Source organism: Myotis lucifugus, unplaced genomic scaffold, assembly GCF_000147115.1.
Source record: "Myotis lucifugus unplaced genomic scaffold, Myoluc2.0 scaffold_383, whole genome shotgun sequence".
In the NCBI taxonomy this organism is placed as follows: domain Eukaryota; kingdom Metazoa; phylum Chordata; class Mammalia; order Chiroptera; family Vespertilionidae; genus Myotis; species Myotis lucifugus.
The window spans coordinates 137,952-153,156 of record NW_005871431.1 but is presented as its reverse complement, the minus strand read 5'-3'; the positions used below and the strand labels follow the sequence as shown (position 1 = coordinate 153,156).

General features: G+C 56.9%; 1 protein-coding gene across 1 annotated transcript; it reads left to right on the top strand.

The window, feature by feature from the left end:
• The first annotated feature begins 5,245 nt into the window (after positions 1 to 5,245).
• Positions 5,246 to 14,065, top strand: PLK5 (polo like kinase 5). Its single transcript, XM_023743288.1, is given in 17 exon segments — positions 5,246 to 5,353; positions 6,015 to 6,128; positions 6,275 to 6,391; positions 6,737 to 6,866; positions 6,964 to 7,051; positions 7,143 to 7,238; positions 8,110 to 8,308; positions 8,467 to 8,593; positions 8,778 to 8,851; positions 8,991 to 9,096; positions 9,379 to 9,456; positions 10,970 to 11,126; positions 12,222 to 12,238; positions 12,241 to 12,285; positions 12,288 to 12,349; positions 12,442 to 12,681; positions 13,880 to 14,065. Coding segments are annotated over 17 exon segments (1,944 nt in total).
• Positions 14,066 to 15,205: the final 1,140 nt, after the last annotated feature.

Genomic DNA, 15,205 nt, shown 5'->3' with positions numbered 1-15,205 from the left:
GGTCTCTGGAGCTGCTCAGATGTCCTTGGGCATTAGTATGAGTAGAGCAGGACCCGGGACCCATCACGGCCGAGGTCACCCCTGTGAGCTGGGAATGCCACCCAGAAAAGAGTCACCCTAGCTAGGGCCATGAGAGGCAGGAAACAGAAAGAGCCAGATTCCTGAGATGGACCGAGCCAAACCTGAAGCTATCAACCCAGTTGTTTTTTTTTCCACTTTAGCGACGTTGGGTGCCTGTGACTTCTGATTAAGAGGTATCCACTAATGAGAAGCAGCATCCTTTCCTTCACCCTCATTCCAGACAGGTCCTACTGCTCAGGCACTGACCCCGGGACTGAGCCCTTCACCTATGGAGAGGCACCATTGCCTTGGGGGCGCTCAGATGTGACGTGACACTCCTCACCCCTACTTTACGGGTCAGGACACTGAGGTACAGAGGGGTAAAGTCACACCCAGTGGGACTCAGAGGTCCTGGGACGACTTCACACCCACACCTGATGGGTGCCCTCAGCTCCTTTTGGGTTGGGAGTGTGGGGAGCTTGCCTGAAGTGGGGATGCTCCAGGCAGGACCTGGAGGATGAAGGGGAACTGGATGGGAGAGGGTGTGAGGGAGAGGGTGTTCTCAGCAGAGGAGCAGCCTATGCAAAGGTCAGGTGGCCAAGGAGCAGGGTGAGGCCCAGGCCCAGGGGAGGCCTGTGTGGCTGGAGCACATGAAGCAAGGGGGTCTGCTTCAAGGCCAGAGAGGGGCAGGGGCCTCACATGGCTTAGGGGCTGGGGAGCCTGGAACAGTGATTCAGAAATGTCAAGTCACTTAAGGTATGCTGTTAGGTGGGGAAAATGAGCAAAATCATACACAATGTGATGACATTTTTATAAAAGAAGAAGTATGCATGTTAATATAAACTCAGACAGGAAATTGAAGGATAATTGCCTAGGGTTGGCTACGACAATCTTGAGGCAGGGGTTATAGTTGATTTTGAGTCACTGCCTTATAGGTTTTGCTTGAATTTCTTATAATGATCTCCTAATTCTTGTGGGTTTTTAAAATAAATTTTTAATTTTTGAATCATCTTAGATTTACAGAAAGTTTCAAAGACACTGCAAAGTCTATGCTCTGCCATCAGTAGTATAATATTCCTTCCCCAAAGGTGCTGATCACAGGATCACAGTTTTGCGAAGGGGGCTGCCTGGCCTCCATGCCGACCCCTGCCCAGGGTTCCTAAAGCTGGGTGGTCATGAGCTGAAGCCCTGGCCTGGCCATCCACACCCTGAATCCCTACACCCCAGGCCATAGCTTCACTCCCCCTCCATTCTGTTTTCTTGCCAACCTGAGATAACTCCCCAGACTCAGCAGATTTCCCTGGAGAACTGCAGGAAGCTTCGCTCAAAATACCTGCTGCAGGTGAGGGGGCAGCTGCTGAGACAGCAGCCAGACTCCCAGAGGTCTACCTTGGGAGGCTTGAGGGGCTGGGCATGGGGTCAGCCTGGGCACAGTCCTCTTCTCCTAGAAGGTGCCAAGGTGGGCACACCCGGGCAGACATGACTCACCCTGGCTCCAGGTACTTCTCTGGTCTCCTGGCCTTTGAACTGCACTGGACTTCCTCATGTCTGCACTCGTGAGTGTGAGCTTAGCCTCTGGGGACAGGGCCTCGTGAGCAGAGTCAGCAGGAGGGAACCCTGCCTCTGTGCTTCAGAAACCCCATGACTGCGGCAGGGCATTGCCTTGAGGCTGGCCCGGCGTTGTGAGTGGGGGAACTTGGCTTCTACTGGTCCAGGATTAGACCTTATCCTTGCCTCTCCCACCCTCCAAGCATCCGTTGTTGTCAGCTCTTTCTAGAAACACCACCCTCTCTGGTGTTTCTCCAGAGTCATCCCCATCTCAGGGTCATCCCCACCTCAGGGTACTTAATCCATCTGCAAAGTCCCCTCTGCCACCTTGGAACCTTCTAGGAGAAGAGGACTGTGCCCAGGCTGACCCCATGCCCAGCCCCTCGAGCCTCCCAAGGCAGACCTCTGGGAGTCTGGCTGCTGTCTCAGCAGCTGCCCCCTCACCTGAAGCAGGTATTTTGAGCGAAGCTTCCTGCAGTTCTCCAGGGAAATCTGCTGAGTCTGGGGAGTTATCTCAGGTTGGCAAGAAAGCAGAATGGAGGGGGAGTGAAGCTGTGACCTGGGGTGTAGGGATTCAGGGTGTGGGCGGCCAGGCCGAGGCCCCAGCTGGTGATCACCCAGCTTTAGGAACCCTGGGCAGGGGTCAGCATGGAGGCCAGGCAGCCCCCTTCGCAAAACTGTGATCCAGTGATCAATACCCAAACTGTGCCTCAGTTTGCCCATCTCCAAAATGGGAGTTTTAGTAAGTCCCCCAAGGTTGTGTTTTTTTAAGGGTAGGGTGGAAAATCTAATATATTTTTCCTCTTTTTATTGTGGCAAAATACACATAACATGTACTTTACCATTTTAACTATTTTTAAGTGCAGCTATAACCACCATCCATCTCCAGAACTTTCTTATCTTCTCAAGCTGACACTTCGTCCCTATTAAACACTAACTTCTTTGCCTCCCTCTCCCCTAGCCTGTCACCCACCATCTCCCTTCTGTCTCTGTGAGTTTGACTCCTCCAGGAACCTCATATGAGTGGAATCAACAGTATTTATCCTTCTGTGTCTGGTTGATTTTATTGAGCATAATGTCCTCAAAGTTCATCTATGTTGTAGCAGGTGTCAGAGTCTCCTTCCTTTGTAAGTTTGAATACTATTCCAGTGTGTGAATGAATCACAATTTATCCATTTATCCGCTGCTGGACATTGGAGTTGTTTCCTCCTTTTAGCTGTTGTGAATCATGCTGCTGTGAGCAAGAATGTTTCATTTTATTCTAGACTAGAGGTCTGGTGCACGGATTCATGCACCGGTGGGGTTCCTCGGCCTGGCCTGTGGCTCTCCGACATCCCGCGAGGGGTCCCGGATTGTGAGAGGGCGCAGGCCAGGTAGAGGGACGCCACAGGTGCACAATCGGGGCAGGGGAGGGACGGCAGGAGGGCTTCAGGGCCGGTCCCCATCTGCCGGACCCCAGCAGCAAGGTAACCTACCGGTCGAAGCATCTGCCCCCTTGGTGGTCAGTGTGTGTCAGCGCTACTGGTCAAATGGTTGCTTAGGCTTTTATATATATATAGCTTTTTTTCATTCTAGAATCCTAGCGGGGGTAGGTGCCTGCTCATGGGGATGCAGGCTGGGAAGGGGAGATCTCACCAGCCCCATGGTGGAGGTTCAGCCGGGAAGACCTGGCGAGCAGCCAAGAGGTGGGGGAGACTGGTGTCTGTGCAGAGGAGCCCGCTGACAGGCAGGCTGTGTGGCACCGTGCCCGGAAATTCAGATTCTTTTCACCACCAGGGAGCTTCTGGGGGTTCAGTGGTCTTAGCCACCTGATTTAGCATGTGGGCTCTGCCTTCCCTCCCAGGATGGTTTAGGGGGGCAGGGGCTCTGGACCCACTGACCTACACTTCTGGCAGGGTTTGGCCACAACCCAGTGCCTCTGGCTTGCACGTGCCTTCCATGCAAGCCTCAGTTTCTTCCTCTGTAACATGAAGCTAAGGATAGCATCTACCTCCCGGACAAGCCACTGCCAGGAAGGGGTCCTGGCTTACTCACATTCACCTACAGAACCCTCCCCTAGGTTAAGTCTGACGATCTCCTGGCAGTTTTTTCATGAGGCCTGGGTGGGTCTGTCTTGAGCACAGGTTCCCCACACTATTTAACATACTGAATTAGCACATGGATGGAGGTGTACTATTGAAAAGGAACCAGCTGCCTGCCCTCATGGATTCCAGGGTGACAGTGACATGACTGCTCAGACCCAGGCCCCTCCCCCCAACTGCCCATCTTCTGTCACACTGCACCTGGTTCTCATTAGCAGGGTCTCGGCTCCAGGTCACAGCCAGCTGACCCCCTTCACTGTCCTGAAACCCTTTGGCCCTGGTGCTGAAGCCGCCCCCACAAAGGTCCCTGAGTCTTGCTCCCTCAAATGCTCTGGGGCCCCCATTTGAAGTGCCATGCGACCATGTGACAACTCAGAAGGTGTTTCCTGTCCCTGGTGGCATGGCTGGGCCAGATTCCAAAATCTGGTCTCTGGAAAATTCCTAGGTCTGATTCCAGCCGCATGAAGCCCTGCTAACCCCTCCCCATTCATTGTGTTATGTAACATTCGGGGATTAATACTGAGGCAGCCGGAGGCAGCAGCCCAAATTCAAACCCAGCACTGTCCCTTCCTGGCTGGGTAAGCACCCTAACCTCCCTGGGCCTCAGTGTGCTTACCTGTAAAATGGACACAGGCCAGTTCCCATGTCCCAGGATCGGGGTAACAGTGAAATGGGAGAAGGCAAGAAAAGTGCCTAGAACTGAAGTTGGGCCACAGCTCAGAGATGCCCCCACAGTATTCGGTGTTGGGGGAGGGGGGGCGAGCCTGCCCACTTGTCCTCCCATCTGACTTCCTCTCTTTGGCAGCCCATGCCACGAATCATAAACCCCAGTCCACCCATCGGTCCCTAAATCCTGTCCCTTGTCACTGTCAAGTGTCCTTTATATGACACCTCCCAACCCGGAGCCAACCCCCTTCTGGGTCCCTGCCCCAGGCCTCACTCCCTCCCCACCAGCCTCAGCCCCAGAGATACTGGGCTTCTTTCTCAGCCCCTGAATCCTGCTGCGCCCCCCAGCGCCCAGGTAATCAAGCCCCACAGTGTCACAGGCATTCGGAAGGACCAGACTCACTTCTCCAGCGCACTTTGGGGAGAGCCCGCCAAGCGCCAACCCACCCACCTTTCCCTGGGCGGCCTCGGAGAGACTAACACAATCCCTGGGACTCCGTTTCCCGTTCAGCGAAACTGCGTGCTGACCGCTCGCAGCTTGGCGGGAGGCGCAGGATTGCAAGAGCCAGGCTGAGCGCACCGGGGCAGCAGGCGGGACGCGAGCGCCGCTCTGTCACTGGAACTCCCGCCGCGCGCCCCCACGCACCTGCCCTCTCCCGCACCGGACCAGCCCTCTTCAGCCAACAAGACGCGCTCCCCCCGCCCGCAGAGCGGTTCCCAGAGCAGCTGCGCGGCGCTGCACTGCCAGGTGGTCCGGCTGGGAGGCTGCACAGTGCCCACACCCTGCTCCCTGCTCCCTCTCCCTGCTCCCTGCTCCCTCTCCCTGCTCCCTGCTCCCTCTCCCTGCTCCATCCTCCCTGCTCCCTGCTCCCTGCAGGCCCCCGCGCGGGATGGAGCCCCGGCCGCGGCGACGGCGCAGTTGCCGCCAGCTGGTCTCTGCTTTCCTGCGCGACCCGGGCTCGGGGCGCGTCTACAAGCGCGGGAAGCTGATCGGCAAGGTGGGGACCCGGAACCCCGACTTCGCAGCCAGGCCGGGCCAGGCGGGGGTCCGGGCGGGGCGGGGCGGGGCGGGCTGTGCACGCGGATCCTGAGCGTAGAGGGGTGGCATGCGTCCAGCTTGTTTGCGGGGTGCGCGCCAGGCTTGTCTCTGTCTGTACGTGTTGTGCCCGCGCGAGTTTGGGGTCTGGCGTTGGTCTGGGCGCCTGATCTGCAGTGAACCGTCTGTAGGGCGTGCGTTGTGTGGCGGGAACCAGTATTTGGCGGGTTGTGCTGTGTCCCTGAGTTGTGTGTCCAGGGGTGTGGGTATGTGACCACCGAGGGTGTGACAGATCTCCGTGCCTTTCTCTAAACCCTGTCCTGCTGTTTCCAGGCGTGTGTGTGTGTGTGTGTGTGTGTGTGTGTGTGTCTGAATGGGTTGCACATCTCTCTGTTTTCTGTGCCTGAGTGGATGTGTCCCTGTGTTTGTTTGTTCCCAGGTGTTGCATTGAGTGTCCAGGTATGAGGGTGTGAGTTGTGTGTCTGCGTCTCAGGCGTGTGTGTGTATGTGTGTGCGTCTCAGGCGTGTGTGTGTATGTGTGTGTGTATGTGTGTGCGTGTGTGTGTGTGTGTGTGTAGCGGCCTGACCACCTATTCACTGAGCGTGTGAATCCCTCCCTGAAGGGTGCCTTCAGCCGCTGCTATAAGCTGACGGACATGTCCACCAGCACTGTGTTTGCTCTCAAGGTGGTGCCGCGTGGGGGGCCCGGGGTCCGGAGTCTGCGCCCCTTTGGGAAGGTATGGCCCCCCCATCCGTGCCCAGGGGCCCCATGCCCCATGCCCCCATTGGGTTCCCAGAGAGGTCCCAGCCCTGGAGGCCCGGGAGGATGCCTATGGGTATGGATACTGCGTGCAGGGTGTGGACACATAGGATGTGCCTGCAGGTGGAGCGAGAGATCGCCCTGCACAGCCGCCTACGACACCGCAACATCGTGGCCTTCCACGGACACTTTGCTGACCGTGACCACGTGTACATGGTGCTGGAGTACTGCAGCCGCAAGGTGTCCGCGGGTGGGGCGGCGAGGGTGCCTGCACACCTCCATGCCTGCTGTGCTGACCTCATCCACCCCTGCATTCCACCGCACTTCCCTGTGCCCGCACCAGGCCTACCTGTGCGCATCCCAGGCTCGCTTGACTCTCTTAGGCTCACCTGTGTTCATTTGTGCCCAGTTTATTCCGTGGTCACCAGGCTCATCTCACACTCATCGTGGTACCTGGGCCCACCTGTGTCCCTCCTGCCCTTAGCCATGCCCCATGCCCCCAGCTGAACTAGTGGTGCCTTCACAGACTTCTTGCACTCACTTTGCCCACTTAAGTCCACCTGAGCTCATCCCTGTCCCCTGCAGTCCTTGGCCCACGTGCTGGAGGTGCGGCGGACGCTGACGGAGCCTGAGGTACGCTACTACCTGCGGGGCCTGGTGAGCGGCCTCCGCTACCTGCACCAGCAACGTATTGTGCACCGAGACCTAAAGCTCAGTGAGTGTGGGGAGGGGAGCTGTGGGAACCGCGGGGGCCATGGGAGCTGGGACTTGACTCCTCCTCTCATGTCCATGCCTCTCCTTCCCACTGGCAGGTAACTTTTTTTTGAACAAGAATATGGAGGTGAAGATCGGGGACCTGGGGCTGGCTGCCAGGGTGGGGCCAGGGGGCCGATGCCACAGGTGAGGGTGGAGGCTTGGAGCAGTCTCTCAGGGTGGGCACAGGTGACCTTGGTCTGGCAGACTTCCTGAGGTCCCCCTTATCCCCTCCCAGAGTGCTCTGTGGGACCCCAAACTTCCTGGCCCCAGAGGTTGTCTCCAGGGATGGGCATTCCTGCCAGTCAGACATCTGGGCTTTGGGCTGCATCATGTAAGTGGGGTCCTAGGAGCTTGGGCCTGGGGGTGGGGGGGCAGGAGTATCCGGATAGTGCCAGGTGTGGGTGGGTGGGAACATGCAAGGAGGTAAGGGTAGGTATAAGGAAGTACACAGGAAGTTGAGTGGGGGGACAGCAGGTATGAGCATATACATGACAGATGTGAACAGATATGTGCAGATATGGGGCAGGTGGGAGGAGCACACATCAGCCATCATTTGAGCATGCAGGTATGGATAGGGATATGGGAGGATGTATGTGCGAGGGAGGTTTGACTATTCAGAGATGTGTTGAGCCCAGCCGGCATGGCTCAGTGGTTGAACATTGATCTATGAACCAGGTTCAATTCCCGGTCAGGGCACGTGCCCAGGTTGTGGGCTCAATCCCCAGTATGGGGCGTGCAGGAGCAGCTGATCACTGATTCTCTCTCATTGCTGATGTTTCTATCTCTCTCTCCCTCTCCCTTCCTCTCTGAAATCAATAAAAATATTTTTAAAAAAGATGTGTTGACAAGTGTGTGTAGGTGCTAGGTGCACAGGCAGATCAGGGCCTATATACAGGGAAGAAGTACATGCAGGGTGGAGCAGGTGTGAGCACGCAGAAAAGGAAATTGCACAGTTGTGTTCAGGTATGTACAGGTATAGGCTGGTGTCTACAGATGCCAGTGTCTACCAAGCAGACAGGAACGGCCAAGTGGGAGGGGATGTAGGGTGTGTATGGGAATGTGGATGGATGGGAAGCATGTATAGAGTAGGGAAAGGTGGGTAGGTATGGCCAGGTGTACTCAGGTAGGTGTGAGCCAACTCTGAGCCAACCCAGGACAGAGGCCAGCAGGCACTTAGGCTCCTGCCCCCCTCCCTCGCTCAGGTACATGGTGCTGACTGGCGACCCACCCTTCACGGCGGCTTCCCTGTCAGAGATGTATAAACACATCCGGGAAGGCCGTTACCAGGAGCCTGCCCACGTGTCGCCCAATGCCTGTCGCCTCATTGCCCGCCTGCTGGCGCCCAACCCGGCCGAGCGGCCCAGCCTGGACCACCTACTGCAGGACAACTTCTTCACGCAGGTGTGTGACCTTCAGCAGGTGATGGCCCCTGGATGCCTGGGTCCTTCTCTGGGGTGTCTCAGCCAAGGTCCAGGGAGGGTCAGGACCCCAGGTGGCCCAGGTGCTCAGGAGCCAGACAATCTGAGTGGGGTGCCCACCCCTATCGCCCCGCTCTGAAGGGTTTCACTCCGGACCGGCTGCCACCCCACTCCTGCCACAGCCCGCCCATTTTTGCCAATCCTCAGCCTCTGGGCAGGCTTTTCCGGAAGGTGGGCCAGCTGCTAATGAGCCAGTGCCAGCTCCCCTGTGAGTACCATGCCTGCCCACCGCTCACCTGCTCCTACCTGCCCACAGCTGTTCTGCCCTCACACCCCTGCCATGCTCCCAGCCTGCTCTGCGGCGCACCATGCAGAGGAGGAGATAAATGGCAAGTGCCTCCCTCCGCATGGGGCCAGGCTCTGCAACCCCCCAAATTCTGTGCCTCCCTCAGGCCCCCACACCCCCAACGAGGCCTCTTGTCCAGAAGATGGTTCTGTCGCTGACTTCATGGAGCGGGGCAGTGAGGTGAGGGCTCAGCGTGGGGGACACAGGAGGTACCCTCGGTGGGATTGAGCAGAGGGAGAAGTAGGGGATCTTTAAATTGGGGAGCGAAGCCGGAGCCCTTTACTCACCCCAGGCCTCTCCCCAGGGGCTGGGGCACCCCTCACCCCTGCTCCCTCCCCAGGACTCCCCGTTGGAGAGAGGGGCTCTCCGACCTGAGGTCCCTGTCCAGCTGTCCACCCAAGGGACCCTCCAGAGTGACCCAGCTGGTGAGCAGACTATCCGAGGTGGGGGCCGTGGGTGGGGAGTGAGGGTCGAGGCAGGAGACAAAGACAGTGCCTTGCCAGGGCCCGGGCCCCTCTCTTGGCCTCAACTTTCCCGTCTATGAAATGGGAGTGATGTCTGGAATCCTTCTGGGTTTAAAGTAAGATTTTCCCAGATGCGAGAGTTCGGGGCCAGGCTAGTTGAAGGGGCCCCTCATGGTGGGGACCCAGGCCTGCCCGTCCCCTCTCTCCTTCTCTCCCTGACCTCACATACATCTGTCTCCCCAGGGTCTGGGGGGAGCCCAAGACAGGAGGTGGAGGAGGCCATTAGAAACCTACAGCTCTGCCTGAACCCTGGACCTCCAGGTAGGAGCACAGCCTAGGCCACCGGGTCACCCTGTCTCTCAATCTCTGAGGAAAGGTACCCTGTCCCCATCCAGGCCCCCCCTTGGGGGTATTTCTGGGGTTCCACGGTGGGAGAGCTTTAAGGGAGGTTTCAGGACACAGTGACTCCAGGCGAGTCACTGAACCTTCTACGCCTGTCTCCTTACCTTGTAAGGAGGCTGAGGATAGCACGATGTAGGCCAGTGGTCAGCAAACTGCGGCCCCTCGAGTGTGGCTCTTCCACAAAACACCACGTGCGGGCGCGCACGTACAGTGCGATGGAAACTTCGTGGCCACACTCAAGGGGCCAAAGAGCCGCATGTGGCTCGCGAGCCACAGTTTGCTGACCACTGTAGGCTATCCTTGTGTGAGAAGTCTAGAACTTTCTGAGACCTCTTTCTATGTCCTTTATGAAGACTGTTTAGTTTGAGTGATGTGGTGTGGAGGGCTCTGGGGGACACCCTCGTTTTTTCGGGGTCTGAGTCTCTAATTTGTAATTGAGTCCTGCTTGAGAACCAGAGAGGGGACGAGAGAAATGGAGGGAGGAAATGAGACATCAGAACTTCACCCACCCTGAACCCATGTCCCAGCTACGCCCTGAGGTGGAACCCTGTCCCATACCCGAGTCCCAGATCCCCAAGCCCTCCTTCTCCACAACCCACGTGTCCTACCCGCCACCCCCCCCCCCAGCAGGACCCTCCTCTGCCTGGAGAGGGAGCCCCAAGCCTTTCCTTTTTTGTGGGATCCATTTCACTTCTTTGTTCAGCTTTCCCTGATTGTGTAACAAAGAAGAACCCCAAACTTTAAGCTTGTCTTTTATCAACTGGAGCCAACTGAAATACACACACACACACACACACACACACACATACATATATATATTTCAAAGAGGAGGGGAGAGAGAGAGAGAGAGAGAGAGAGAGAGAGAGAGAGAGAGAGAGAATCATCAATTGGCTGCCTCCTGCACGCCCCCTACTGGGGATCGAGCCCGAAACCCAGGCATGTGCCCTGACTGGAAATTGAACCGTGACCTCCTGGTTCACAGGTCGACGCTCAACCACTGAGCCACGCTGGCCAAGCTGGAGCCAACTTTAATTTCAGTTTTAAATGAACAGTAAAAGAGAATTCGAGGTAACTTTTCAGAGACGCTACCAAGACAGCACGGAACTTTGTCTGCCCTTGGCGACTGGATGTCCCATTTCCCCCCTAACGACTCTTTCCTCCCCCAGGATCCAATACAGGGCCCCACATGGCACTGAGCAATTTTTATTTTTAAGACAAATATTTTTAATCAAGTAAAGTAAAGCCTTACGGTATTTGGGGCATTGCAGGCGTTTCAGAATCACTCATCCCCAGAGGCGGTGAGCGTTCCCCGCGTCCCAGTCCTCCCCCCACAAAGGCAAGAGCTGGTTTTTCATTTTTTGGACGTTTCTCAACATCTCCGGGGTGTCTGCGGTCCCTCCGCCCACTCAGTTCACCTCGCCTCTGTGCCCAGTCACGCAGGCCCCGCCGAGAGAGCAGCGGCCAGTCCTCTGGGCCCCCAAGTGGGTGGATTATTCCCGCAAGTACGGCTTCGGCTACCAGCTGCTGGACGGGAGCTGCGGTGTCTTGTTTCGGGATGGCACCCACATGGCCCTGCGTCCCCCCGGGGGGTAAGCCGTGGGGCTCCTGTCCCCTTGGGGGGCCAGCTTCTCCCCCTGCCTTTCTGCATCCATTCCTCAAGTATGTGAGTACCTACTGTGTACACCTGCAGGGACTCGCTGCCTGCTAGGGAAGAACGACGGTAAACAAATGGATACGTTGATTTCAGGTAGCACTTTTCTGAAGGAAATGACTGGGTGAGGTGACAGATTGGGGGTGGCCCATGCCAGCATGCTTGTGAGGGGCTTTCTGAAGAGGTGACATTCGGGCAGGACGGATGGTGCAATGGAGCCTTTGGGACCAGCATTTGAGGTGCAGGGAACAGCATACATGACCCAGCAGAGTGGGTGTCAGGAACAGTGGGGGCTCCACAGTGAGTGAGGGGAGACGGAGGATGCGAAAGTCAGGGGCCTGGGAGGCCACTGCTGGGGTTGGGGCAGGAAGGAGGGACCCGCTTCACACTTTTTTAAAAAAAATATATTTTATTGATTTTTTACAGAGAGGAAGGGAGAGGGAGAGGGATACAGAGTTAGAAACATCGATGAGAGAGATACATCGATTCAGCTGCCTCTTGCACGCCCCCCACTGGGGATGTGCCCGCAACCCAGGCACATGCCCTTGACCGGAATCGAACCTGGGACCCTTCAATCCACAGGCCAATGCTCTATCCGCTGAGCCAAACCAGTCAGAGCCCACCTCACACTTTTGACAAGATCTCTGGCGGCAGGGATGCAGGGGACCAGCAGGGAGGTGGTGGACTGGTCGGCTGGGCCATGGCAGTGACTTGGCCGGGAGGTGGCAGAGCCGAGATGCGAGGGAGCTGGGATCTCAACTGAGCTGGCAGAGAGGGAGGACGGAGCAGCCCCTGGGCGAGACGGGAAGATGGCAGGAGGGTGCGTGTGGGTGCCAATCGGGATCTCAGTGGACAGGCGGCGTCCATGGTTCCAGAGTCTGGAGTTGAGAAGGGGCTGGGGCTGGACCCACAGAGAGGGGTGGTCCGTGTGGCACTGGGTTTCAAAGCCACCATCCAAGGGGGCGTGGCTGGGTGGGAATGTGTCCCAGGACAGAGGCCGGGACCGCTGACACCCCCTGTGCCCCACCCTCAGCCAGGTCAGCTACATGCCTGCCGAGGGAAGCTGGAAGTGTTTGCCCTGAGGGATGTCCCAGCTCCCTGGGCGCCAAGCTGGCCGTCCTGCGGCTTTTTGCTGGCTACATGCAGCAGCGGCTTCGAGAGGTGACGCCTGGGGGGCCAGGGGGCCGGGGGGGGGGGCAGTGGGACTGGCAGGTGGAGAGGCCTAAGACCCTCGTGGCTGGGTCTGTCCTCAGGAAGAGGGCCTGCCTGCGCCCACCCAGTCTGCCAGCCCCGGCCTCTGCCTGCTGCGCTTCCTTGCATCCCAGCAGGCCCTGCTGCTGCTCTTCAGCGATGGCACAGTGCAGGTGAGCGTGGGCCCTTCTCTGCAGGAGCCCCGGGGAGGGGGTCAGCAGGTTGGGGGCGGCCTGTCCCCTGGACCACGCTGGCTGTCCCAATGCACACTGTTCAGGGGCTCCGGGAAACAGCTGGCTCCTGCAGGGGGAGCAAAGTATTGGCTCCTGAGTGCAAAAACTGCAAGATTGAAAATAAAATGTGTTAAAAAAAAAAAAGAAAAGGAAGAAAAGAAGATGTGTTTAAGTAACGGCAAAGTGGAATTTGGGTCATCTTTGTGGCTGGTTACATTGAGCAGCTGTCAGATGTCATTTCCATCCTGGCCGGCTGGCTCAGCGGGTTCGGGAGTCGTCCTGTGCACCAGTTTCCACCCCCATCCCAGCCTGTATGGGAGGCAGCCAGTTGATGTTTGTCTCTCACATCTACGTTTCTCTCACTCTCTCTCCCCCCCCTCTCTCTAAAGAAAAGGGGAAACCATATCCTTGGGTGAGGATTTTTTAAAAAGTCATTTCCTTGGAAAAAACTTTTAAAAACTATTTTTTAAATTGATTTCAGAGAGGAAGGGAGGGAGGGAGGGAGAGAGAAACATCAGTGATGAGAGAGAATCATCAATCTGCTGCCTCCTGCGTGCCCCTCATTGGGGCATTGAACCTACATTGATTCATGTGCCCTGACCAGAATCGAACCATGACCTTCCTGGTTCATAGGTTGACGCTACGCTCAACCGCTGAGCTGCACTGGCTGAGCAGAAAATCATTTTTAGGTTGAGCTTTCCCTGAGCAGTCCTGGCGATGTGCTGGCCCACTGGCTCATGCGTTCATTGGCTGATCCTTGCATGACCAGGGATTGAGCCTGCAACCTCGGTGCATCAGGACAATGATCTAACCAACTGAGCTACTCGTTCAGGGCTCATTATTATCATTTTTAAGTATTTTTTTAAATTTACAGCAGTAAAAACAACCCTAGCTGTCCAGACTAGAGTGTGGGTAATGCCCCGAGCTGGGCTGGGCCTCAGGCAGCGAGAATGGCCTTCATGGCTCCGCAGAACACTTGGGGAAACTGGTCGTGGAAGGACTGGGGCTCCCCAGGTCACGGGATTGAGAACGGAGGTCTCCCTGGGTGACCGAGGGCGGGGAGGTCCTATCTGAACTCAGTTCCCTCGTCTGTACCTAAAACTCTGGGCTCCCAACTCTGTGCGTTCCTCGGAGTGGGGCAGCCGCTGAGACCCAGGTCGGGGGCTTTCAGTCTCCGATCCACTTTTCCTTCTCTCTGGTGGGGGGCACACCTGGGGCAGCCCCGGGGGCACCCTCCTCTCCTTGACCTCGGCTCTTACTTTGGCAGGTCAGCTGCAGCGGAGACCAGGTTCACCTGGTGCTGAGTCGGGGGCCTGAAGAGTTGCTGCTCATGGTCTGGGAACGGGGCCAGGTTGGCGCCTCTTACACGCTGGGGATCCTGCAGAGCCACGGCTGTCCCCCCGCCGCTCGCCAGTTCCTGCATCGCGCTCTCTGCATGCTGCGGAGCATCTAGCACCCCCGGGGGGCAGAGGGGGCCTCTCTCTGCATGTTGATGCCAGGGACCCAGGCTCCATTTTTGTTTCTGTTCCTCCAGAGGGGATGGCCTTGGGGGCAGCTGGGGGAGCTGGCAGGTGCCTGCGAGGTGGGGAGTCTTTGCCTCATGGTATGACTGTTCAACCCAGACTTTTGTTCAGCTTTGTTCTTTTTTTCATTAAAGAAAACTTGCTCTGGCCGATGTGGCTCAGTGGTTGAGCATTGACCCATGAATCAGGAGGTCAGGGTTCAATTCCCCATCCGGGCACATGCTGGGGTTGCTGACTCGATCCCCAGTAGGGGGCAGTGCAGGAGGCAGCCAATCAATGATTCTCTCTCAGCGTGTTTCTCTTCCTTCCTCTCTCTGAAATCAACAAAAATATATTAAAAAGAAAATGAAACTGGCCCTGTAGCCTGCTGTCTGACTCTCCTTGGGGCAGTTTGAGGAGCCTCAGCGAGGCAGCGCTCAGACCCAGCGTGACCTGAGCCCACTGTTCGTTGTGGCAGACAGGTGGGCCAGAATGTCACCCACCCGGAAGTTAGGACCTGAGAGGCGTTCTAAAATGACCAAAAATAGCCCTAGCCAGTTTGGCTCAGTGGATAGAGCAGTGGTCGGCAAACTGCGGCCCCTTGAGTGTGGCCCTTCCACAAAATACCACGTGCGGGCGCGCACGTACAGTGCCATGGAAACTTCGTGGCCACACTCAAGGGGCCTAAGAGCCGCATGTGGCTCGCGAGCCGCCGTTTGCCGACCACTGGGATAGAGGGTTGGCCTGCAGACAGAAGGGTCCCAGGTTTGATTCTGGTCAAGGGCACGTGCCTTGGCTGAGGGCTCGATCCCCAGTGTGGGGCGTGCAGGAGGCAACCGATCAATGATTCTCTCTCATCACTGATGCTCTCTCTCCCTCTCCCTTCCTCTCTGAAATCAATAAAAATATATTTTTTAAAAAACAAAATGACCAAAAATCTAAAATATAGGACATTTGCTTCATGGACAGGCCGTGAGAAAATGGATGCTGGGGGACTGGAAAGATGGTGACCCGCACGAGGCATAGCTGTCACCTGCGGTAACTCAGCTTCGGGGCAAGGTGCTTCCTGGAGAGGGTCCTGTTTTTTTGTG